Raw genomic sequence first — 27,791 nt, forward strand, 5'->3', positions numbered from 1 at the left:
GATAACTATTTGTTTCCAATACATAACCTCTTCTCAGCTTTTTGGTTAAGAGCAAGTGGTCTCAATTTGGTATGCCAGACTTTGTTGAGTCCTCAAGGAAAGTGTTATCCCCCTCTGAGGAGCAAACAGAGGGTGGGAAGGTGGAAGGGAAGAGGGGGAGGGGTGAAAGAAGGGGGGACTGGGGTGGTATGTAAAAATGAAAAATAAATTTTTAAGATAAGAAAGAGCAAGTACATACCTAATGTATATAAAAGTCAATGGCAATCTTTTGATTTTAGCTGGTGATCCTTTCATTCTTGTGGGGCTGCAGAGGGGAAGGTTATTGGCTTCAGCTCTTAGAGTCAACAAACTGTTAGGTTATGTGCCTAGTCTAGTCAAAGCCTTCCTCTTTGAAGTTTCATAAACTGAGACTCTGTTACACAAAGTTATTTGCTTAGCAGACCTGCTTAGTAATTGGGCTGGAACTGAAAACCAGTCTCCAGGCAGAGTCAACTATCTTTTTCCCCCCACAGTTGCCTGCTATTACACTGTTGTTTCCCCTCTGAAATCTGACTTCAACTTAACTCTATGCTCCAACAGCTACGCATTCCCTAGGCCCCAATACATGATTAACAGCATCAGGAAAAGCACACAATTACATAATGTTCAGCTTCACAATGGCAAAAGATGGGGGTGGGTTGTAAGAAGAGTGAGGGATATGGAGAAGATGGAGCAATCACTGCCAAATATTTTCAGGTGTTAGAATCATAATCAGGCATCGGCCTTGAAAACTATTCCAGGCAGAAATACCGGCATCCATATGTACTGCTGAGATAACAAAGAGACTGGGAAGAGGAAGCCTGTATCTCCAGAACACTGGCTACTTGAAAATAGCTGAAAACATGGGGTGATTGATCAGGCATTTGGCAACATGCAGCGCAAGTCCTTGTATCCAGGGCTGGGGAAACACAAGTGTATTTATAAAAAGATGCCGTAGCCTGTGACTAATCAGTAATTTTTGGAGAAAGAGTGGCTATATTTTTTTGACAGTTTCCCTTTAATTTTTAGGAAATGTGCAGAAAAGTCTGTTTATAAATTAAATGGAAACTATTTTTGCTCATTTTTGGATAGAGACTGGAAACAACTGAATCATTCCCAACTGTGTGGTTTGTTATGTTGTCTGGAACATCTAGGACTTTGGAAAGGAGAAGGAGGTGCTGTGCATGTGAGTGTGCATGTGTTTGTGTGTGTGTGAGGGGGGGTATAAGAGAGGGGCTGAGGGAGGAAGGGAAGGTCAGGGAGAGACAGAGAGAGGGAGGGAGAGTTGGGGGGAAGGGGACTTGGAGAATTTACTCAATCCAGTGCCAAGTGGGAAAGGATATTAGTTCTTCACATTAAACAGAGAAAAAGCCTGACCTTTTTCCTTTTTTAAATTGTTTTTTATTGGGCTGTATATTTCCCTACTCCTCTCCCTTCTACTCCCCTCCCCTTCTACCATCTCCCATGGTCCCCATGCTCCCAATTTACTCAGGAGATCTTGCCTTTTTCTACTTCCCATGTAGATTAAATCCATTTATGTCTCTCTTAAGGTCCTCATTGTTGTCTAGGTTCTCTGGGATTGTGAACTGTAGGCTGATTTTCTTTGCTTTATGTCTAAAAGCCACTTATGAGTGAGTACACATGATATTTGTCTTTCTGAGTCTGCGTTACCTCACTCAATACGATGTTTTCTAGATCCATCCATTTGCCTGCAAATTTCAAGATGTCGTTATTTTTTTCTGCTGTGTAGTACTCCTTATCCATTCTTCGGTCGAGGGGCATTTAGGTTGTTTCCAGGTTCTGGCTATGACAATCAATGCTGCTATGAACATAGTTGAGCACATGTCCTTGTGATACGATTGAGCATACTTTGGGTATATACTCAAAAGTGGTATTACTGGGTCTTGAGGTAGCTTGTTTCCTAATTTTCTGAGAAATCGCCACACTGATATCCAAAGGGGCTGTACCAGCTTACACTCCCACCATCAATGCAGGAGTGTTCCCTTTACCCCACAACCTCTCCAGCATAAGTTGTCATCAGTGTTTTTTATCTTGGCAATTCTTACAGGTGTAAGATGGAATCTCAGAGTTGTTTTGATTTGCATTTCTCTGATGACTAAGGATGTTGAGCATTTCCTTAAGTGTCTTTCAGCCATTTTAGATTCCCCTGTTGAGAGTTCTCTGTTTAGGTCTGTACCCCATTTTTTATTGAATTATTATTGTTTCTCTCACTGTCTCTGCTGCTGGGGTTATATTTAGGAAGTGGTCTCCTGTGCCAATGCATTCAAGTGTACTTCCCACTTTCTCTTCTATGAGGTTCAGTGATCCTGGTTTTATGTTGAGGTCTTTGATCCATTTGGACTTGAGTTTTGTGCATGGCGATAGATATGGATCTATTTTCATTCTTCTTCATGTTGTTATCCAGTTATGCCAGCACCATTTGTTGAATATGAGAAGCCTGACTTTTAATGCCATAAGCAATACTTTGTGTTTAATTAAAAAATTAGAAATCATTTATGATTATTCACTTGACTTCTTCCTAAGGAGAATGGAGAAAGCCAGGCAGTTGGCAGAGGCTATGTGGGAAATTAGTTAAGCATATTCCTCTGGTCTGAAACTGTCATAAAAGGGCAAGGATGATAGTATATACCCCCATACACACACACACACACACACACACACACACACACACACACACCTGACTTATGGTCAATAACTGATGCAATGTTTATTTTTACTTTTTGACTTGGGGGCTTCACTTTTGGCCTTTTATAACTACTTTTTCTGTACAGCCTCCTTGACTAGGGTTAGTGACCTGTAATGTTCAAGAAAAAGCAGGCAAACCATTACAGTATAGAAGAAAGGTCAGAGGAACTAGAAGCGAGCTTGATTTTTGAACATGTCCTCAAAATGAAGTTGAGGACTTGGAGCGGTACTTCTATAATGGTTTATGTTCTTATTTGTTTAGTCTGCATGTAGGGTTGTGATTCAGGACACATGATCTTTAGAAGACTTCCAGTGGCTTAATTAATTCAAACAATACTCATGGTCCTGACAGTTACACGTACCTTAGTTCATGATACAGGCCATAGTTTTATAAAATTGCTTCACATTTCAGAATTTCCATTTATAACAGTTCCTCACCTTATTAAAGACTAATATTATTATATTATCTAAAGTTGGCTTTATATATAGAAGCCAATTTCAGTGGCTTTCTTTTACTAATTGACTTGTTATTCTAAAATCTGATTTTTATTAGTTACTGCTCATTTACATTTTCCCCTCGCAACTCTCCAATTTGCCAGGTTCATCTACTCAGATGAGCGTCTTACCTGTGAACTGAACATCCAGCCTCTTTTTTTTTTTCTCACTACTTTCATCGGTGTTCTTTTTTTGACCTGCTCAGGAACTCTACTGGTTTTTTAGAGCCCAAGCCAATCCCTTCAAGTCTGCTCCAACATACTCCAGAGACATCATAATTCCTTGAGGCCAGATACAATGTCTTTGTTTCTTCAATATCCTCTTTAGTGTCCACCCAGCAGATGTACATAATATATCCTTAAGAAATCCAAATAAATTATGCTTTCAGAATGATATGGGTTTTTTTTGTTCTATTTTGAGGCAAGGTTTTGTTATGTAACATAGACTGACCTTGAATTCACAGTCTTCCTGAATGTGCTTCCTGGGTGCTAGCATTATAGGTAAAAGCCACCATGCCCAGATTTAGAATTACTTTGTAAGAAGTATACTAGAGCCCACAGATTGATTTGGTTCTTTTCTTAGTAGATAGAAACGATTCTTACCATTAGGAATACCTTGGAAGTCTGAAATGCCTTCTGTGGACTGCTGGCAATTTTCAGGTACAGAGAATGAGCGAAAGCATGAGATGTCCTTAATTTTATGTGCCTATTCATTTTGATTACTGGATTTTCCAACTGCCTAACCCTATGGTGACATCTGTATAAATCACATGTGATTATTATAATTCTCTTTGAGATGATGTCTTCACATTTCCATGCCCACAGCCTGCCAAAAATATAGCTGATGAAAACCGGGGGGGGGGGGGGGGGAGGGGGGCAGAGGAATTTCCTGAAAGGGATAAACAAGCACATTTTCTTTTTCATTTCATTTCCTCTAATTCATCGCTACAAATAATTCTTAAATGAAGCTACACTTTCATATCAAGAGTCTCATTGTTACAGCTTATTACCTGGAATTAGAGTAATCTTCTTTCATGGGAAAATACACACACACACACACAAGAGTAGAGGTTGAGACACAGACACACACACACACACACACACACACACACACACACACACACACACGTAGAGGCTGATCCCCAGACAAAGAGAAGAGAGATGTAAACCTTGGACAATGCCCAAAGGAAAGCTACAGTAAGAGTTAAAAGGTTAAAAAATAAAATATTCTCGAATCTTACCTCCTTGACTACTGTCTTTTTTCATTCACTCTATCATAGTCTCACCTAGTCTCATTCCACCGCCACCTTTCCCCAGTCAATTGTCTGTGCACCCACTTGACACCCACTTCTATTGGCTAAGGCAGATACCCTCATAACTATGTACCAGTAAGCATTCGATTATATCTGAACCAATATGAGCATGAATATAAACATGAGAAGATGCATATCTTTATGAGAAGACTGGATTGGAAAGAGGGTATATTTGCATAAATATGTATGCATCATCATCTGTGAGTGTGTACATGCTTGCATGAATTGGAGCCTGAGAATGGCTCTGTGGCATTGTATCAGTGTGTCACTGAATGTGAAGATGAGAGGATGTCTGTGCTATCCACCGATAATTTGGACAGGTGGGGATCATGAGCATAAGGCAGACTTTCTATAGACACCTTAGGCAGAATCTATGACATTGTGCCAGTGTTTATAAATATGTACCACTGTCTAACTATGAGAGGATGTCTGTGCTATCCACTGATATGTTGCACAGGTGGGGATCATGAGTATAAGACAGACTTACTGTGTACACCTTAGGCAGAATCTCAGGAGAATCTATCCCAAGGCTAGGGGAAATTCTAAGAATGAGCCAGACATCTGTGCTCAATTAGAAAAATCTTCAGTAGAGGCCAGGGTGGGTAACCATAGATGAAGGTAGAGGAAAAAGTTGTTTCTATATCTTCCTCACTTGGGTCTAGAATCACAGTAGCTACGTATAACAGGAAAAAACAGCACTCAATTTAATACATTTTCTACCAAATTTAAAGAAAAACAGAAAAAATTGAGTTGGGATTTGTGCTCTCCAAGGTGTGGTGATGATCGTAATGGATGCGTGTGGGCGCATAAGTTTATATCTATCTGTCAAGCGATTTTTCGGCTAGCTCTGTCTTCAGGCTTCGACTCAAGACCACAAAGTTATTGTTGTTTATAAAGGTGGCTTCTCTGTTGTCTCTTAACTGTTCAAGACTTCCCCACCATCATATGTATATATGTGGTGTCAAATGCCTGCCATCTTAGTAATTGGTAGGAAAGAGGATCAGGAGTTCAAGGTCTTTCTTGGCTCATGGTGAGTCTGAGTATACCCTAGGCTACATGAGAATGTGTCTCCAAAAAAAAAATCACAGAAAACCAAACACAGGCAAGGGCATGTTAGCACGTGCCTGTAATCGCAGCATTTGGGAGCAGTAGGTGGGAGAATCACTGCAAGTTTGAGTGCCAGATCTATATAGTGAGTTCTGGACCAGCTAGGACTACATAGCAAGACTGTGTCTCAAAATAAGAGGAGAGAACATGATTCTAAAACAAAACCAAAAATTCAGAATAATTCTGCAAATGGCTTCTGTGGGTGTCTGAGTAAGAGTATTTTAATTCCATTTCTACTAAAACTGCTTTCTAAGGCTCATCTGAACCCTTGTTTTTTCCTTCCAAGATTTCATCGATTTCTCTGGCTCTGCACTCATGTAGTATTAATGGGACCCTGTGCTAGAAGATATTTTCTGTTGTCTCTCTGATTTAAGAGCAAGTTTTGCAAACAGAAATTCCAATTATTTCTGTGCTCACCTTTCTGTTTTGAGAGTGTTTTGTCCCAAGTCTTTTAGTTGCCAGTGTCTGAGCTAAACCACTACTTTGAGAATACCCTGAAAGATGATGGATGATTCAGATCACTCTCAGGTTGATAAGAATCATGTCTGTCACTATTGGACGAAGGAACCTATTACATAAACTTAAAACATGTAAGGAGAGAATAGGAAACAAGAATTGTTCAAGTTAAAGGAGTGATGTTGGAAGATGAAAATCTGGTGATATCTCTTATGTTCATGAGCATTTGGTGCACTGAGATCATGCCTTTGTTTTTTGTGTTACCTGAAGATGGGAGAACCATTAATAAACTGTAGCATCAGTATTTGGGCTAAAGAATCCTTCATTCACTTAAGAGGCACTGAACACTCACTTTGTTTATTGGACATTGTGGCAGGAGGAGTTACAAGAAATAAGGGGCAGTCTTTGCTAAGCAGGGCTTCGAGATTAGTAGGGAAGACAGACATGATAGAAATTTGCACAGGATGCTTGGAAGGCCAGAGTTTAGGTCAGGGAAAAGATATCATTGGGTTCAGAACTGAGAATTGGAGATGATCTGTAATCAAAGAAGGGTCAAACTGGAAAGACTCCATGAAGAAAGAACTGACAGGGCTTGATGAATGACGGTTTTAGATGGTGGAGAGAGTTAAAGAAGGATGTTTGAGTCAGAGATGTCTTAAAAAATGGAGGCACTGAAGACAGAAATAAGGAAGTTAGGAAGAGACAACATGAAATTATGGGTTATTCAACGTTCGTTCCTCAAACATTTGCTGACCACCTACTAGGTGCCAGGTACCAGAAAAGGTGTTGATGTAGCAGTGATAAACACAGCTTAACCTCAGCCCTGGCGGAACGAGGAGAGACAGACAATTAAGAACACGGTTGGTATGTAAATGAATTTTTAAAAAATTAAAAAAAATCACAGTTATAAGACAGTGCAAGAATGAGAGTTTATGTGAATCTTGGAGGAGAAGTAGGCCAGACTTTGGTTGATTTTGGACCTCCTTATTGGGGACTGGGGTCAAAGCGAGGCAATGAGGATGTTCTGGTTAAGAGAACAGAATGTGTTTAAACATCTGACAGGTGGAACCCATGAAATGTTAGAAGACTTAAAAGGGCAAGGATTCTAGAAGGAACTGAAATTCAAGTTTTTCCAGTGGCTGAGAAATTATGGCTAGAGGAGTAGATTTAATTGGCTTCATAATGGAGGTACAGCCGTGCGAAAGAGAGCTGAGAGGGGGTCAAGGGTTGGCTTTCGCAGTACACTTATGCCGAAATTATATATGAAGGAAGAACAGATGAAAGAGAAAGAAAAGATTGCAGCCAAAAGATTGGCAGTTGCGAGGGGCAGTGAAAGTAGATTGGGATCCCGAGGCTTTTAGGAGAGCAGAGTTGGCTTCTGCTCACTCTGATGAGTGTTATCGAGTGCTATATTTAGACTTTTTTAGAAGGTCTAAGTAAAAGTTACCTATTTAAGCTAAATATTTAATTCTGGTATACATCCAAAGAGGAAGGGAAGCATGCAAAATGGTTTGAGTAACATTCCTGGTCATGACTGAAGTGGCGGGATGGGTCTGTGCTCAATGTTTGCAGAGACATCTGAAGAAAACATGTGGGGGGGGGGCGGCGGGGGTGACACCTGGCTTGAGAGCCTGGCCATTTTCTAACAAACCTTAAGTCGAGTACCACACATCTAGTACATCATCTGCATCTCATTGTAGGACATAGCTTATGTCTATACAACAGCAAATAAATGGTGGGGGAAAGAAGAAACTCTGGCATAAGGGTGTGGGCTTCAGTTTGTCGACCAGATGGTGTGTTCTGTTGTTGAAAGGCCATATGTAATTGATATAGAAAGTGACAGACTAAAGCCAAAGCACAGTAAGTATTTCTAAGATAAACACTTGGGAGGAACAAAGAAGAAGGTAGAACACGCCCTGAAAACCATATTAACATTCTGGCTTCTGGTTTTTGAGAGAACAGGTAATATCCATGTATGGATAGGATGCAAAGAAGAAAGAAAGAAATGAAAATTAAAAAGAAAAAGGATGCTGAGGATGGGCATCATAGCACTGATATTTATTTTGCTTGTGGAGCCCGGTTCTCACTCTGCTGGCTGGAGTTCATGGTGATCTTCCTGCCTCAGCCTCTTGAGTGTTGTGATGATCGATTATTTTGTAAATTGACTTTCCCCTACTACACTGAGGTTTGAACATAGGACCCCATACATGTTAAGCAAGTGCTGTATCACTGAGTTTTATTCCTAGTCCTCGGATGATGATGATTTTTGTTTGGTCCTTGTTCCTTATCCTCCCCATTTCCTACTCCCTGCCCTGATCTTCTCTGTTCCCACTCTTCTCTTGCTTTCCACAACTGAACTATGTGGCATGGGGATCCACTTTAGGGTTGATTGTTTTCCTTCTCACTCCCACTCCCCTGCCCCAAGCTTCAATTCCCCTATCAAAGCCCCAAAGTTCTAATGTTGCCTAGCATTAGACAATATTCTCCCTGTATCTTTTGGAAAAAGCTACATAGAATGCAGGACTTTGATGGCAATACTAGATGTCTTAATAGAACGAACAGAAAATCTGGACCCCTTTCCAGGTCTTAAGGCTGTGTCAAGTCAGTGTATGCAAGCGCTCATGTGTGTGTGAGTACATGCACCTCCATGGACCAGAGCTGGGCAGCTGGAGGATGGCTCCCTAATGAAGAGCTGTTTCTTGTTTACTGTAGGACTGAATTTATTGAGGTAGTCAATAAGAAAGAAGAATCTTACCTTAAGTAACCTGTGTCTAAGGAAGTGAGAATTAAAAAGAAAAAGCAGTGATTATTTAGGTGAGTCAGAGAGGGTATTTTGAAAAATGGGATGCAGTCTGAAAGAAGAATGGCCTGTGCCTGGCGTCATGGATAGAAAATCATGTTCTTTAGGAAAGGGAACTAAGAGCACAAAGAGGCCAAGTCTATACAAAACAAATGAAATGGAATTCGGGTGAAAATGGAATCAGCGTAGACTGCCGATTTAGCTAACACAGGCCTCTTACAATCTCAATTATGGAAGCCAGCCAAATCGTCCCTTCTTGTTGTGCTGTTTAGACACATGTGCAATTTTGTGAGAGCTAGAATGTCATTAGAAGGTGAAGAGGGCCTCAGAGTTTCCTAACTAAAATGGCTTCCCACCCTCACAAAAGGGAAGCGCAAAGAGACTCAGAGGTAACCTCCTGCAGCAGGAAATGGGAACTTCATCCTGCTCTCTCTGCCAACCTCCTGTCTCTGTTTCCTCCCAGCAGATATCTCCATTCCAATCTCCCCTGCCACTTTGGCTCCCTCGCTGTCATGGCTCGACTGTTTGGAGAAAGTTGTACTAGTTGGACTTAGACAGAGGGAACCTAGCCCACTCATTAAATGGGATACATAGAAAGGAGCAAAACAAAGCGATTCTTCAAAACCCAATTACAATAACAAAGAGACATGTTTATTTTGACATGAAAAGAGTTTGTGTGTGTGCACACACACACACACACACACATCAACTTTGTTTACTCAGACATGGTATAGACAAGACCAATATAGACATGGCCAAATCACTCCAAGTCATTCAGACCAAGAGTGGCCCAGAAATGTTAGTTCTAAATGATTTGTGAGCGCTGGGCATTTGGGAAGGAGTGAGGAGAGAGGCTGCATAATTGCTTCAGTTCGCTGCTTCCCTTCGCATATGTCCATTATTGAGGATCAATTCCAACTTGAAAGGAATCTTTAATTCCTTACAAATAAATAGGAGGTAAGTCAATGTTCAGTGTTCCCCCTCCCTAAATTATGTCTCATAATATAAGAAAACAGTGGCAAGAAGCCATCAACAGATGGTGTTTTCAATAGTCAAAGATTTATTTTTCAAAGCATTTTTCATATTAATGAAGCAAGGTTGAAATTAGAGTCATCTTGTCAGCTCTGGAACTGTGCTGCTAGAACGGACTGGCATTCTGCAAATTGCTATGGGGCTAGAGCAAACCAACCATTTGCCATAATTTTGTGATGGTAACCCAAGGCCTGTAGTCTAACCAGACCCTAAATTATGTGTTCAGCCCTAATTTTTGTTTTCCGTAGCTTTATACAAGCCATGACTCTCAGTCCAGGGCCATAAATGAGGAACGCACAGCAGGGATCGCCATCCTGCTCTGCGGTTTGAATTATTTATGATATATCAATTTTAGGCCAGTGTTACAACAGGTCTCATGTACTTGTTAAAAAAAATTCTCCCAGTAGAATCACATGTTTGAATGGAAACATATTGCAGTGGGAAACAAAGAATTTTAAATCGGTTTTTTTTTTCTTCTCTGGGTTTATCAATCAAATGGGCTATTTATCAAATAGGTCAATATAATGATTTTTGATACGTGGGATTTCCATTGATCTGGGACTGTGAACTACTCTTCAAGAGGAAATGTTTGACTGGTTGGCTCCATTAGTAATTTCCCCTTTCTGGTTTACACTAGACTCTTTGATCAAACTGAAATCTATTCTATTCCCTCTATGGCCGAACTTCGGGAGAGGAGTCTAGGCTTGCAGCCAGCTGATGTACTCTAACCCTGAATGCTTTAGTATCTACTTCCAAAGCCCTACTGAAACTCCTTTTACAAAGGTTACTTGTGACTTCTGATTCCCCAATCTAGCCCACCCCCACCTTTAAAAATAAATTCTCACATTTCTCTTGGTGTTTGCACGTTTGACAGTGATGAATCTTTTCCTGAAACATGTTTCTCCTGATTATCCTCTGAGCTTGGCCCAGACCTGCATTTGCAACTGCCTTGAATATTGTGGTATCTTCATAACCACTGTCCCTGCCTCCCAGGCTTTCCTGTTTTGCTCTGTTCCCCATATTGCTGCTAGGTTAATATCCTAAATGTAGCCCACGATTATGTCATTTCCGTATTTAACAGCCCTGTGTAAACCCCAGTACTAAAACAAATAGGTATAAACCCATTTGTACATTCAAGACCCTCAAAGCAGGACTTTATTCCACTCCCCCAGATGGGCCCTCATTATGTAGCATTGGTTGTCCTGGAATTTGCTCTATAGCCCTGGCTAGCCTGGAACACACAGAGATCTGCATTCTTTGTTTTCCAAGTGCTTGGACTAATGGTGTGTACAACCACACCCAGCAAAACAGGGCTTTGATCTCCATTTTCATCCTTGTACCCTGTGTTCTAGTCAAACTAAACTGCTTATTGGTCCCTGAATATATGGACAATATTATTTTTTCTTGAGAAAAACAGTCTTAGTATATTGTTCAGTACATAGTAACTGAACAGCAGTTCAAACTCCTAAGCCCAACTCTCCTCCCTGCCTCAGCTATCTGAGTAGCTTTGGCTACAGATATATGCTGCCACTCTGGTTGCTTTATTTTGATTTTTCCTCATCTTATTCCTTATGCCTGAAATGCCCCGTCTTCTGCCACCTCTGTCTGTTAAAATCCCGCCTATCCTTCAAGATTCATCACTGTACCCTGACCACAGTAGACGCTCAATATGTCTTTGTTGTGGTAAATCTCTGAACTGTCATTTCTTTTTTTTCCCTTTGACACCTAATTTATTTAGTGATGATGTCTAATTCAGTGATTGCTGCCTTTCCCTTGTCCTTTTCCCCACTTCTTTCTATTAAGAACACAGATTTAGATAATAGCAGAATTATAGAAAGCTGAGAGAGACCCCTCAAGAAATAAAGAAAGAAAGCAGAGGTAGCATAAGTGACTTCCATAGAACTAAAGCTAAGGAAACCAAGAAAGATGTACTGTGGCCTTTCTGTTGTTATGATAAAGCACCAAGACCAAAGCAAACTTACAGAAGAAAGAGTTTCTTTTGGTTTACAGTTCCAGAGGGGTAACTGTCCATTACGGTGGGGAAGCATGGAAGCAAGCAGTGGGCATAATGACAGGAGTAGGAAGCTGAGATATGATTCTTTCATCTGTTGAAAATGTACTAGAAGTGGGGCAGGGCTATGAACTTTCAAAGCCCACCCCCCAATAATACACTTCTTTCATCAAGACTGCACTTCCTATACCCTACAAACAGCACCAAAGTATTCAAATCCCTGAGTCTATGGAGACTATTTCACATTTCAGCCATCATATTCTGACATGAAGGGAAACCAGAGTAAAGCTGGTCCTCAAAATTCCGTCTGAGAACAAGTGAAATCAGATTAGCCAGCCTAGCTATACATACATCTTTATGAATATATCCTTTGTGACACATTCAGAAAACAGTGCCAAGGTTTTTAATGAGTCACAGCTACTTCCTAGACAGAAAAAGATCCAAGAACACGAGCATCCTCTCTTTGTCTACATCCCTTTACTCTTCAGTGTCCTTCTCATCCTCTCTTTCAATAGCATGAACTTTGAACAGCTATAAATCATAGCCACCATGGAGACAGCAACGAAACAATGAAAGAATACTACCAGAATGAGGGTCAGGAAATTGGGGTATTATATTTGGGACAGATTTGATGGAGTATTGAGATGGTGTATAAAAGAGTAGTATATACTGAGACTGGTTCTGGAGGGGAAGCAGCTATCAAAGCTAAAATTTGGAGCTAGGGAAGAATGAACGTCCAAGCTCAATACAGAGAGACATAATAGTTTAGTTTTCACACAATAAATGGAAGATAGTAGCTTGTTCAACTGGAAATATGTTAGAGTTTAAGTACTGGTACAACTGTGTTATGTTCAAAATATCTGCAAGGTGAATCTCACATGAACCTACATAGAGCTGTGTACCAGTGAGTGAGGGTAAACAGTAGATACTTTCCAGACAGAATCAGGCTTTGTGTCTTAAACTCTTTGTGTCTATGGAAAGAAAACTGTGAGATAAAAAAGTTTGATTTTGGTGACTGTCACATTTAAAGCACACCATAGTTTTCTTGAAGAAGCCTCCCAATAAGTACATAATGTTAAAAACAAAAATGCCAAACATTATAGAATCTTGATTCAACACCGTGTACTGATTAGAAATCCAGTTTTCAGTCCTAGCTTTGCTACACCCTTGGTTTATAGCTATGAAACACTTTACCCTCATCCACTTTTTTCCTCATTAAAATGCTAGCATATCCTTCTTTGTGAGAGTGCTAAGTACCAATACATACGAAATTGTCTGGCAAGAAGCAATCATTCATTCAATTATGAGGCCAGGGAAACAATTCAGTTGGTAAACTGCTTGCTGTGCAAACATGAAGACTTGAGTATGATCCCCAGGACCCATGGAGAAAATCTGGGTAGGGTGGTGTGGACTTGTAACCCCAGTGCTGAGGAGGCAGAGACCGGCAGATTTCTGGGGTTCCCTGACTAGCCAGCCTGATTGGTGAGCACCAGGAAAATGAGTCTTCTTTCTTAAAAGGCAACGTGGATGGCCCCTGATGAACAAAATCCCAAGTTGGCCCATGGTCTTCACAAGCGTGTACACAACACATATATGTGCCCTCACACACAAGCATGCACCTCTCCTGCACACACACACACACACACACACACACACACACACACACACACACTATAGTTTTCTTAGTCTATGAATAAAATGGTGGTATTACCACCTTATTTTCTTATGTTAACTGGACCTGATTAGAGAGCAAAAGGAAATGGCTATGAAATGGTTTGAAAAGTTAAAGATAATATAAAATTATAAAAACTATAGGTTGCCTTAATGTCAGTGAATTCCTACAGTAGCCTACAAAGTCATGAATTCTACCTCCTCCCCAATCAGGGAACATTTACAATTCTTAGTCTGTAGCAGACCTGGTAATCTGGAAGATATGAATCTACTGAGCTGGTGGTGTGTTGCTCAGTAGTACAGCACTTTCTTAGCATGTGTGAGGCCTTCAGTTTTATATCCATGGAGAAGCGCACGCCTACAGTCCTAGGACTTTATGGGCTGATGCAGGAGAGTCATTGTAAGTATGAAGCAAACATGGGTTATAGAGTGAGGCTCTGTCTCACCTTCGTGACCCCCCCCCAAAGAGGCAGGGAACTCTGTCTTTTGGCTTATTGATTTTCATATTACATTGGTTCTCAAGTTCATTGTTCTTTTTTCCCCTTTCTCCTGTTTCCCGTCGGCTTCATACCCTCTGTGATGGCAGCAAACTCTGGAGATGAACCTCACCAACCTGGTTAAGCGCAACAGTGAACTAGAAAACCAAATGGCCAAACTAATACAGATCTGCCAGCAGGTTGAGGTAGGTAACGGTAATATTTGTAATTCTTTCGTTGGATCTGAACTGGATCGTCTTTAGAGGAACTTCAATTTTGCCAGCCTGTAGCCCAGTCATTTGGGGCCAAGGACTGGTAGTATAGATGATCTCATGCCTTTAGGAATTTTATTCAAAGAAAGGTCACTGATATGGATGATTTTTAGAACTAGGTGATGGTGATGGTTTATGGGGAACAACAGACGAAGAGTAACTCCTTTCTTTCCACACAGTTGATGGTACAAGAATCATATAGGAAGTGATTCCTCATCAAAATGGATGTTATCACTTAAAAAGTCAATCATTACTGGTCAATTTGGAATCATGAATCCTTAGGATGGGGCTATGTTCATTCAATACGACGTTCTGATCATCACTGCTTCCTCCCTTTCTAGCTTATTTTTTCTTCATCCCACAGCCCTGGGCCTAGCTATATCCTCACTCATTATCTTTTCACTTATTTTTGATTCCCCTACCTAGTCTTTTTGTAGTCAACAAATAATGCCTATGATTAAATTGTCTGTGAATTATGAACTGTATAATTCTGTATAAGTATGAGGTTTAAAACTATTATCAGCATTGAATATTAAAAGCGCTTAGAAGGGGAGTTCAGTGTTCCTTGGCACGGTAGAATAAAAGAAAGGTGTTATTCTTTCTTCTTTCTCTTAAAAGCATATACAAAACTCCACATCTATCATTTTGCTTTGTGTGGGTTTATAGAATAACTGATAATAATACTTAAAATCTAAATACAGACCAATAAAATAGAGGATTTGTCATGGGCAGTAATTGGGTAATTTTTTCCTGATTCTATATAGAGTTTTATAATCCACTCTTAATCTTACTTGTATGACAGATAAGTATCAGAGATCAAGTTTGTTTTGTTTTAAATGATAAAATAATTTTATCATGATCCCAGTCCATGGTTCCTGTTTAAGACCAAAGAATATCTCCTAAGGCAATAAGTAATCCTACATCCTCCAACTGATTGATATTCTTAAAGTTTTTGGCTTCTTCTAGTATAGCGAACATACTTAAATGATGAACATATGCTAGTAATATAATCCCTGCTGGGCACTAATCTAGGTAGAGTCCATGGGGTACTGGTTAAACTCACATGTGAATAGTGATGTGAATAGAATGGGATATTGTGGGTGTAGGGAGAAGCATAAAGAAAAAGAGAAGAAGCATTGGAGTGTTGGAAAACTGAATTCCTGACTTGCCTCTTCTATGAAATAAGTGCTTGCATGAGGGTAAGTAGGTTAGGACCCCTGACAGTGTCCTTACCTATAAAATGTCAAGTTGAACTGACACCACGCTTTTGGCTTCTTTTCCAGATTTCACAAGTCATGGCTCTGTCAATGGTTACTTTCTTTTTATTTTGTTCTTTTTCTCTACGGTCTCACCCTTTCCGAGAAGGAAAAGACAAAGTAGAAAGTTATTATTTCTGAGTAGTTTTCAGCCAATCGGAATCCCTCTGCGTTCCATTTTTATCAATGCTTCTGATTATGCTGTCAGATTACAGTGTAAGAAATCTACAGTGTCGAGGGGACAAGAGAGGATTGTAAGCAGAAAATTGGATGAGGGATCCCTCAGTTTAGAATTTGCATGATTAACAGGGGAGTAACAGATAATAGTGAATAAAATATGATTAAAAATTAAAACTGTCCTTGCATTTGTTCTAATCAAAAGACTATTAAGTACAGAGAAAGTAATAAGGAAAAAAGCAAAGTTGTAGTTTATCTTTTTGCTCTTTCATGTTAGAATCTCTTTTCCTGATCCCTGGGAAATTTATCATCCTGGCCAGCCTCGCCTAAGCATAGCACACTTCCAACCTTTCACAGGCCATTCTGGAAACCAGTTCTTTTTATTACTTGCTCTGTTCTTTTGAAGTGGTAGCAGCAGGCCTCATAAAATAATCCACCATTGTGTTAGTAGGGGAAGATGCACTCTGGCCTTTGGATAACAGGTGAGTTTTCTTTCTTTGGGTGCTGGGGCAAATGCTAGGCAAGTGTTTTATACCAGGGAGCAATATCATAGCCCAAGAAGTGGGCTATGATGCAAAGTTCCAAAGTAGCTTTGTGAAGTTAGCACTCAGAAGTTAACCTGTGCCTTGAGGAAGAAGTGCTAGCACTACCATGCGTAAGTAAAGTAAGTGGAAATCCCATAGCGATCCAGCAAAGTAGCTATTTAAATAGCACCCTTAGGGATGCTTGTTAAATATCATTATGTGAGCCACTGTCTGCTCTGGCTACACAAAAGAGCAGCTTTTGCTACTAGCTTTTAATGTATGGCATCATGCTAGGTACAGGAAAATAGCTTAGGCATCCTATCTGCACACAGAATGGCTCACACACTGTAAAAATCCCCTCCGGTGTGGTTACACCTGTACAGGGGCTATAGATAATGGAATAGAAACATTAACTGGGAACCAACAAAGAGCAGTGAGACAATCTAAGAGTGTTGAACATGATTCTGTAGTTTAAGAGTTAATAATGTATAGTCCACTCAGTTCAGGATTCTCTCCTGAATGAAGTTAGGAGGGTGGTAACGAGGTGGCAGCGAGTCTGGCAGGAGTTTGGGGAAAGGGTTTGTGGGTGAATGTGATTAAAATCTATTGTGTAAATTCTCAACACATTCATATTTTTTAAGATCTTGTCCTGAACAGGGCCCCTCTAGGATGGTTTCTGGAGTTCATGGTTGTTCTTTATGACATCATCTTTTTCTGAAAGCTTAAGAGATAGGCCCTCACCTTCCCCTTTAATAATAGGGTGCATGCAGGCTGCCTATTATACTCATTCAACACAGAGCTGTATGTCCAAAAGGCTTCAGGACAAGCCCCGGGATTAATAATGCAGTAAAGAAGGGACTTGAGAGTTCAAAAACACTTGTAAGTACTTTATACAATGAAATAAATAGCAGGATAATGCTAATTATGAGAGCCAGACACTGAATGGTGTCTGGATTCCCCCCCCCCATTTTTATCTCATCTAGATTTGTCTGTAGAGAATGACTACTATATTCACAGTGTAATTCAAGCACTTCGCATTGGGCAGTGGTGGAAGATGCCAGCTACAACGCTTTGGCAAGAACAGGAATAGGTTATATTCCTGCCAAACCTGTTCCCCTTCCTTATTGTTTGGGAGTGTTCTTGTCACAGACCGACTTCTCATAAAGAGTCCATAAATACTGCCTCCCATTCTAGTTGTCCTCTGTTCTCTATTCCCCTCAGAAAGTAAACAAAGCTGGGCTCTTCCTATTATTACAGAGACAGACATTAAGATTACTGCAGGATTATTAGATGAATTCTATGTATCTTACACTTGAGGCTCAGCTAGTAGAATCCCCAGAATAGGTGGTTGAAAATCATTTCATTTGGAGCTGGAGAACACAGGAAAGAGCTCAGTGCAGGCCCATAGCTCTCCTTTAATCTGGCTAAGGAAGGGCATGCTTTGACCTTGATACTCTGGCCACTTGAACTCTATATTTAGTTCTTTGTCCTGGCTCATCAAGCATCCTTTGTTTATTTTTCCAAAGGAAATCTCTGTATAACGCATAGCTAAGGAAAAATGTATACCAACAGATGGTTGCTTCCTTTTGGCTTCCAAGACGCCACGGTTTTGTGAATAATAGGCATTCCTGAAAATTTGCCAGGGAAGGAAAATAGTTAACTACGTAGTAATCAGTGCGTCAACAGTGTTTCTTGAGCATACACTATGTACTCGGTGTGCTGAAAGGTTTAGAGCATACAAAAGAAGCATGTGACAGGCGGCTGATGATCTCCAGGAACTTATTGACTGGCTAGGGAAAGCAGAGCCTCTAGCAAGAAAAGAAGAGCAGCGTGCAGTGTAGGGAGTACAAATGAGGGTAGCAGAATCCCCTCTCCCTTTGTTTACTTCTGTTCAGAGCTTTCAGACCCTGAGCACATTACACAAACAAACAAACAACACTTTGCTGAATATTTTGGCTGCCATTCTCTTTTATTCCTCTCCCAAACTGCTACACTACAAGGGCTAATCCACCTCAGAAGCTCTGTGGGCAAGTTGATACCATCTGGCTCTTCTCAAGCCTTTTGTAGGGCTGGACATCACTGCCCTGTCCACGAGGAAGAAACAAAGGAGATGAAGAGACAGCCTCTGGGTGGAGCGGGAGGGGAGCCTCCCTTACATCGAGAAATTTAAGCTTTATGTCTCTTACCAGTTCTTAGCTCCAATTATTTTTGGATATCTTCTCTTTGGTCTTGAAAGTTTAGGTGGCTTTTTGTTCTTCATTTCTGTTTCTGTTACTTGGGTGCTTGGTTTAGGGTGGGCAAAAATATGTTTAACAGGAGTCTCACCATTTCTTTGAGTGGAAAAAAATGGATATTTTAAAGGAAATTAATTTTTAAGAGCTCTGCAATCATGGTTTCAACAGTGATCCTTAAATACATAAGGTGGTTGAGCTAGAATTAAGAATAGAATCTAAACCATTTGAACGCACACACCGAGGACATAATAAAAATGAATGAGTAATTACAGTGAAGTGAGTCCAATCAGGGGATTTTTTTAATGAGAAAATGCATTTCAGCTAAATGCCGAAGGAGGAAAAATAACCCTCAAGTGGTAGGCAACAGAGATATTAATGAAGGTGAAAATGTCAGCTCGCAGGGGAAAAGTGTTACTCTATGCTCTGGGTGTATAACAATAAATAGAAAATGGTTCCTGCCTCCGAGGAACTTGCAGATTGGCCGAGAAGCTGTCAGACAAAGTGGCAAATCGAATGTGAAGGAATCCTTGTTGTAATGAAGACAAATGCGAGATGACAGGCTGGCTGGCGTGGAGGAAGAAACATCTAGGTGTGCTCGGGGGACTTAGAAAAGAATGCAGAATGGAAATGAAAGTGGAGTTATCTCGAAAGTGAATAAACTTTTGCCAACGAAAAGGAGATAAATGATTTAAGGGGCTGCATAGAGGAATATAAAGAGGTGATCGGCATAGAGATATTGAGGGGACTAGAAGAAATTTGATTCCACCAAATCTAAAATTTGAGAATCATTGCAAGAGGCAAGTCTGGAGAAATAGCTTAGACCCAAAAAATGATGGACTTCGCATGCCATGGGTAGATAAACTCCAGACTTTATCCTAAGGAGTCTAAGGATCTACAGAATGACTTTAAGCAGATGACTAGCTTGATAAAAAATCTGTGCTTAGAAAAATCGTCAAGACTGAGATGGTAAATGGAGCAGGTTTACAGGTCACAACTGAAGACAAAAAGACTACATAGATTTTACTGATACTGGGAAAGTCTATTGCCATACCACCTTGAATCTGCAGATCTCATTCAATACAGGGAAAAGTGGAGGGGCTTCTGGAGTAGGTGACAGTAAGCTTAGGGAGGAAGGGATAAAATTAAAATGTTTCTATAAGGTAGAGTTATGTAACTTGGTGATGCTATGAGTGACTGTGTATAAGGTAGTTCTAAGATAATCCACTGGTTTATTTCTTCCTTGACTGAATGAACACATCTATTGCTTTTAACTGGATGAGGAAATACAGGAGTTCTTTTTTAGACATTGGTGGTTTGTTGTGCTTGGATTAGAAAGTCAGATAGGAAATGCCTGGTAAGCAGCAGCTGGCTGAATATGGGATATCAGGAGAGAAGAGAAAAGCTGTCAGAGACAGAGACTCAAAATGTCAAGGAAAAAGAAACCTTCACTGTGTGGAAGATTTGACAGAATCCACTGTTACAGATACATCAAAGAGGACACTAATGGCCTTTGGGAGAGAAAGGAGTATGCAGAGAAGAGGATGACAGATAGATTCAGAGAGGTCAAGGAGAAAGCAAACTGTTAGGAAATGCAACCTGTAAGAAGCTTGATCATGATAATGAAGGAAGAAATGGGCAGGCAGTTATTATTCTTTTGCATGCAGAGTAATTGGATGCATAGACATATGCAATCTTTTAGCTGTTTATTGTTCTTCTGTGCAATAACAATAGGAATCAGTAGATCAACTGCCTCCATCCACGCATGTTCCACTTCCCTTCCCTACGGCATCCAGTCACTCTTCACACACAGGACTATCTTGCCCAGCTTCAAAGCCTTGAGTTTTACAACTTGCTTCTCCTAGAAATGGTTGTGTAGGTTCTGGATTGCAGGATGCTATGGTAGCTTAGGAGCTGAATAGACTGTAGTTTGACAGCAGCATAATGTTAGGACAGATAGCTTGTCGGAGCCTCAGTTTCATCATCTATACAATTTGTATTGATGCCTTGAAAGGTAGGGTAATTCATATAAAGCACCCACGACTGTGCCTGGTATAAGGCCAAAGCTCCATAGTGGCTAGTGGCAGGAAGAGGACAAGAGAGAGAGAGAGAGAGAGAGAGAGAGAGAGAGAGAGAGAGAGAGAGAGGGAGGGAGGGAGGGAGGGAGGGAGGGGGGGGAGGGAGGGAGGGAGGGAGGGAGAGAGAGAGAGAGAGAGAGAGAGAGAGAGAGAGAGAGAGAGAGAGAGAAGGAGAGAAGTAGGTAGGAGCAATTGTCAACAGTAGTGATCACCTTAGAGTACCACACATACTCTTAGAGATTCCTTGCCTTGACCTTAGGAGTGGCAGAGAAGTATTTGTCTCCATCTATGAGGCACAGGAGAAGGTCGACCATTGCAAAATGCTTACAACTAATTTCAAGCTCAGCAAGTATATGCCAGAGCTTCCCTTGGGAAGACATAGCAGTAATGAAATTCTAACATCTAAAACCTGGGTATCTCAGTCCCATGGCTCTTTTAATAAACTGCAAGTAACGTTTGCACTAACATTTTATGCTCAATGAGCAGACGCTTTTCAGCTTTTATCTGGTAGGTGAAAGTTCACTGTCATTCTACCCAGAATAACTAAAGGATTCTTTCCATTGATACTTAAATAAACTTGTCTATTACCCTGTACAAATTCCTCTAGATTACTGACTCTAAGGAACGGCAAAATAAAGTTTTAGAGAAGAACACACACTTTCAGATTCAGCAGTTGAAAAGGACAGGGAGTTCTTTGGGATTTAGTGTTTGGTAGAGAAAATGTTCAGCAGGTATTTTTATAAAAGAAAAGCATACTTGATAGCTCCCAAGAAGAGGGACTTAGGGCTACCAGTGCCTTGTGAGAATGAAATACCCATTTTGAAATCACTGTGGAATTATAGGTGGAGAAAATAGTTTCCACGAACAATGGAAAATAAGTGCATACTGACCTAGTCGGTCTATTCAGCAGTGACTAATTCAGAGTATCACATTCAATCGTATTAAGTATATAGCAATTGACATTTAATACAGATGGAGAATCTAAATCTATTGTGCAATCTGAAGTGTGGGCACAACCTATTTTTATAATACAAAAGAAAACACTTTATAATTTTCAGACACATAATGCATTCAATCCTTCTTCAAAACTACTTTGTGACAAGCCTTGAAATATTGGAGTAAAATAACATTTTTGAGCAAGTTAACTGTTGCAGTGGAAATATTTAGAGGGTATAGATACTTGATGAGGTTTAAGGATAAGATGAATTCACATTAATGTTTTTCCCCACTCCCATATCTGTTGGACAGGTAAGATTTCAAGTGTGGTCATGCCATCTTAGTCAAAATGATCCATATAGGCATACATTTTCATTCTGTTCTAATATACTTTTTTGATATGACAAACTTCATATTGTGGCTCCGTTTCCAATTTGTTTACTGTCCTCTTCTATTTCCCATTACTCAGTATCAAAATACCAGAGCCCACTAAATGACTAGCAGACCCTTCCTGCTTGCTTAACTCTTTGTAGTTACAACACTAGCAATTCAGCTAAAGACCTAGCCAATCTGTCTTGTACCCTTGAATACCTCTAGCTCTTCTTATATCATCTCGACCTAAAGGGAAAAATTATTTTGGCCTAAAATGAAGACAACAATCATGCACACACAGCTGATGAGACATCCTCTTTTTTTTCTTTTTTCTTTTTTTTTAATCTCCGTTTTTCAAGAGAAGTCTAGCTGCATGGTATGCTTAGCAGGGACTGAGAGGAGAATCACATTTGAATAATTTATTCTTGGCATTGTGCTAGAGGAATTCTTGTTTGCATTCTCGGTGTTTGAGAGAACCTTGTAATAGAGTTGGCGACGTCCTCCTTTTCAACAATGAACCCAAGGGTCAGAGGAATGAGAAGCCTTACTCAAGGTCACATGCACAGTAAGCCAAGACGCAGTTCTAAATCTCCAGCTCCAAAGCTTCAGCTCACTGCACTGTCCCGTGCAGCTTAGAGAGTTGTTTGTTCCCTGATCACTGAGTCGTAGAAGGAGATAGCCCTGAAAAGCCCACTTTTTTCTTCACTAAGTCTCTGGATCCCCAGAAGAATAGATTGTCTGTTTGGGGACGTGGCATTCCTTAGCCTCAGCCTCCCATGCACGTACATAGTCTTGCCTTTCTTGGCCAATCGTTGGCAGCCCATGGTAGCGCCCCCTCTCCCCCCCCTCATCCTAAGAGCCTGTCTTGGGGGAGGAAGGAGAGGGAGAATGAAGGAGGCCTCATGATCAAACTCTTATTGGGGCCATGTGTGTACTGAAAATGCTGTAATCAGCTCTAGGTATTAACACTGCCCCACCTATAGTCAGTCAGTTTACTATAGGACCTGGGCTTACTTGCTGAAAATGTCCTTCTTCTAAAGGCTGGGCATCACGACAGCGCAAGGTAAAAGGAGTGTCTTTGAGATACAAGTTTTCTAAACAATTTCAAAGAGTTTGGCAGTAAAGAGTTACTGCCTCAAATACACTTAATATTCCCACATTGAAAACAGACTCTGAGAACACACTGTAGCAGTGAAAGCATTTCATTAGATCTCCTCTGCAAAAGTGAATGCATTTTGTGTGTGTGTGTATCAGTGGCGAACTCTTGCTCTTCGTTGGAATGAGAACTGAAAAGTGCATGTACACTCAGAACGTTAGCTACTTACTTCTTCAGCACAGAAAGGCATCCCTACATCTCAGCCCACATGGCAGGTGAACAGTTTTTGGGCATGCTGTCCCTGTTGTGGTCATCTCTCTAAGAGCATATGTTTCAGTACCCTTGCATGGTGCTACTCCTGCTTACTCTACAGATGACTGTCTGCACGTTCATCTTTGTGCTTTTAGAGGAACAAGGGCTGTGTGTAAAGAAGATATAGGTGGAAAGAAGGCAATTGGCCACTGCGATGTTTGTGTTTAAACTGGGTCATGGGTATTCGATTCACTGTTTCAGTTCCTTTGGGTCTTCTCCATATAAGAAGAAAAATGGCAACAACAGCAGAGAACTTGGTATTTCCATTCTTCTAAACTAAAGTATTTTCTCTCCTGTGTGGAGCTTGCCCCCCACCAAAATCCCTCATCCTTTTCCACATACCAAGCCAATTTCACCTTCTCCTCCATAAGATCAAAGGCCCCAAATGGTTTTGCAATAATCATAAGCCTGTAAAATTTTATCTCAAAGATTTTTTTGTGCCAATTGGAGTCCATGTTGCATAGAAGCACACTGCTCCACCTTTGCTCTTCAAATGCAATCTGTGTATAAGGACTCACACTTTGGCATGGGACATCTGAGCATCCAAAGATGTCTTAGTAGTAAAATCGCAGGTCCAAGGACAATGACTGTCTCAGGACATGAAGTGACAGGACTAGGCAGAGAAGGCTAATAATGGTAGATGTAGGGAAGAAATGTGTAAAGGGAGAGGAAACAAAGCAAGGCGTTCATTTATTTTCTACTGAACATACTACAAAGTTCTTGCCAAGCTCCTCGGGGTGGGGTGTTCTAGCAACTGAAGAGCCCTGCGTCTTTAAGCCCTCTGGGGGCTCTTCTGGGTTTCTGATTGCTGCCTGGTCACCAGCCAAGAGCTCCAACCCAATTCAGGATTCGATTGGCTTTCTAATGGGATGGAATTTACCTTGTTTTTGAAAGCCTAGATTGGATGCTGATATTTTAGAAGCAAACATCTGATATCACAGATGAGTAGGCAAATTGCATACTGTCTATTTGCCAGAGAATAGAATTAAGTACCTGCATGCTTTCACACTCCATTTCTGTCAAAAACAGGATACTGGCAGCAAACCACCTGAAAAGAGCCCCTGACTTACAATGAGTATTGCCAAGTTCCATGCTAACTTAGTGACACATTAGGCTGGAAGGTATAGACAAATGATGCTCTCAGGGGATAGATATGGGGGGTGTTGATAATTTTATGATCTTTTATTTTTTTTTAAGACAGGGACTCACTACATAACCCAGGTTAGCCTGGAGCTCCCAATGTAGCTCGGGCTGGCCTCAATGTCCCAGAAATTCTCCTGCCTTAGCCTTGCAAGTGCTGGAATAACAAGACTGAGCTACCACTTTGTCCCTTTGTACTCAAAAGAATCAAGTTCTCTTCCAGTGAGTCAGTAACACTTCAACCACTTTTCTCCTCTATGAATTTTTATCAAAAAACATTCATTAAGCTCCATTGTGTTTAGCATTGTGCTAAGTACTATTGGGGATTGTAACCGGTACCTTAAGTCATGGTGCTCATCTTTAAAGACTTTAAAGTCTGATTAGCAGAGCCTACAATATAAAACAACAGTGAGCACTAAAAACAGGAGTTTATGCCAGAGCAGGATGGAGAAAGGCTAAGATTCTTATTCCCATCACCAGTAGATAACACGTATTAATATTTAATATGCACTAGGTAGTGTGCTAAGTGCTTTCCATGTATTATTTCATTTAATCCTCTCAAATACCTCTGAGATCGGCACTTTTATTATCCTTAGTTTTCATATGAGAAATATCAGATGAGATAAGGGACTTGCTCAAGGTGAGCAATAAAAGATGAGACTAGAGGTGTATGGAGGAACCTGGTCACAAAGGATTGTAAAATCATATTAAGAAGTTTGGAATTTCCCCTAAGGTCGGAGAGAAGCCAACTGATGTTTAGCATGAAGCTATTTAAAGCATGGAACTAATGTGGGGGGAGGGGGGTTGAGTTATTCTGTGTTACTACCGGGTTAAGAATTCTGCAGGAGGAATAAGGATACATCTCAGTGATGGAGTGCTTGCTTCGCATGCATAAGATCATGAATTCAATCCTGGTATTGTGTAGCACAAATAATAACAAAACAGAGAAAGATAGTGGGGTTCAACCTGAAGATCAGAAAAGTAAAGCAGCCAAGCCACTAGAGAGCGCTTACCTCTAGTGGAATCTTCAGACTGAAAGAGAACAAGTTCCTGTCTCCTCCTGTCTTCTATTCCTCTCTAGTGCCGGGATTAAATGTGTGCACCACCACCACCTCTATGGCTAACTAGTGTGTCTGCTAAGATTAAAGGTGTGTGGGGCTGGAGAGATGGCTCAGTGATTAAGAGCATTGCCTGCTCTTCCAAAGGTCCTGAGTTCAATTCCTAGCAACCACATGGTGGCTCACAACCATCTGGAATGAGGTCTGGTGCCCTCTTCTGGCCTGCAGACATACACACAGACAGAATATTGTATACATAATAAATTAATAAATAAATATTTTAAAAAAAAGATTAAAGGTGTGTGCCACCACTGCCTGGCCTGTATGGCGGACTAGTGTGGCTGTTTTGTGTTCTGATCTTCAGACAAGCTCTATTTATTAAAACACAAATGAAATATCGCTACAATACTGGGCTGTGGAAGGATGTACCATGAAGATAAAAACTGGAGCAGACTAGTTGGGGAATGCTGTGTTAGACTGCTTGGCACAAGATACCCTCAGTACACATTTCTTGAATGGGTACAATAATTTAACAGAGATGTTTTTTTGTTAGATTTAGTGAGGTAATAATTAGAAAGAACAGAGAAAGGACTGAATTGGAGCTATACTTGGTAATTGAAGTGTATGGAATGTGATGATTCATTGGATGTACAGACAAGAGAAAAGAGACAGTTCAGAACAATGAACGCCAGTGTTTCGAGGAGTTAATCACGTGACCCTTCATTCGTAACATTTAAGGACATTAGGGAAGATTTAGATATATATTATGGGAAGGAGATGAGTTCAACTTTGGAAACACAGTTTATAGTGCACATTTTTAGATAAACAAAAATTCCAGTAAGTAATTAACTATAAGTGTCCAGATTTTAGGAGAGATTTGGGATGGAAATATAGATAAGGCAAAATAAGGATCTTTTTCAATGTAATAGAATTGTTCTCAAATTGGATTTGCTGGCCTGCAGATGGCTCAATAGTTAAGAGCCCTTGCTGCTCTTGCAAGGACCAGAGTTCAATTCCCAGTAATCATGTTGCGGGGCTTAGAACTACCTGTAACCCCAACTCGAAGGCATCCGATGCCTTATTCTGACTTCCATGAGTATCTACATGCACAGGCGTGCACACATACGCCTAATTTTTAAAAATCCTTTTAAAAATTGGATTGTGCTAATAGTTGCATATTTCTTTAAACTTACCCAAAGCCATTGGATTATTGACTTAAAATGTGTTGATTGTATGCGATGTAATTTAAACCTCAATAAAAATAAACAAGAAACTAGCATATAGTGACAATTGCCATAGAAATAGATGAGATCAGGCTGGCCATGGTGACATGCACTTGAAATCCCAGCCACTTAACAGACTGTTGGGGGAAGATTGAAAGCATGAGGTCAATCTGGGTAATTTAGTGATACATTGTCTCAAAATAAAGTAAAGAAAGGGTGTAGTTCTGTCATGGATTGCTTGCCTAGTATGTGAAAACCTTAGCACAGGAGAAATGAAAAGTAAAACCAACCACCCATACAAAAAAAAGGCAAAAATCACAACAATAAAAACACCAAAAATCAAGTCTGCAATACTGTTAGCATTCTAAGAATACTGCTGTTTATGATGTGTGTGGGAGTTGGAATATCAGGAAGAAAACCAAGACTGGTGTCATGGAAGCTGCGGGAAGACAGCATTTCTAGAAGTACGTGGGTCTTCAGTTTTTGTAATGATATGAAAAACAAGTGTCTTCAAATGCCAGTGGAAGTTAACTAATTGTCAGAGACGGGGGGGGGGGGAGAGGGAGGGAGGGAGAGAGAGAGGGAGAGAGAGGGGGAGAGAGAGAGAGAGAGAGAGAGAGAGAGAGAGAGAGAGAGAGAGAGAGAAAGAGAGAGAGAGAGAGAGAGAGATTGAATGGCAGGAACAGGGAAGAGCATTAATTGAATGAATGAGGATACCAAAAGAGGAGCAAACGAGGAAACAAGGGTAGGATTTCTAGAGAAAGACATACCCCTTTTCTTTCTCTGTAAGACAGAAGGAAGGGAGAAGTATGCTTGGCGGTTTTGCGATGAAATTTCTTTTTTCTCTCCGAAGTAGGAGTGCTATGATGATTTCGCTGCAGGTGAGCAAGGAGGTGATGGGACTTGAGATTTGAGAACTGGATTGCTGTGCTTGTAGCTGGGCACGAAATTAAACTTGAAGGGGAGTTAGTCTCTTCATAGGTCAGACGTGCCAAGAACAATGGGGGTGAATAATGTTTCCAAGGGGAAGCA

The 27,791-nt window shown here is 40.6% G+C and overlaps 1 protein-coding gene across 3 annotated transcripts in view; it reads left to right on the top strand.

The window, feature by feature from the left end:
- The window catches only part of Mid2 (midline 2), a 101,102-nt gene that overhangs the window by 15,610 nt on the left and 57,701 nt on the right, over positions 1 to 27,791 (top strand). For all 3 annotated transcript variants that reach the window (XM_075957181.1, XM_075957180.1, XM_075957182.1), the window contains exon 3: positions 14,195 to 14,290. In XM_075957181.1, the coding sequence (XP_075813296.1) occupies positions 14,195 to 14,290 (96 nt within the window). The remainder of the gene's footprint in view (positions 1 to 14,194; positions 14,291 to 27,791) is intronic.

The sequence above is a fragment of the Microtus pennsylvanicus genome, chromosome X, assembly GCF_037038515.1.
Source record: "Microtus pennsylvanicus isolate mMicPen1 chromosome X, mMicPen1.hap1, whole genome shotgun sequence".
NCBI lineage: Eukaryota > Metazoa > Chordata > Mammalia > Rodentia > Cricetidae > Microtus > Microtus pennsylvanicus.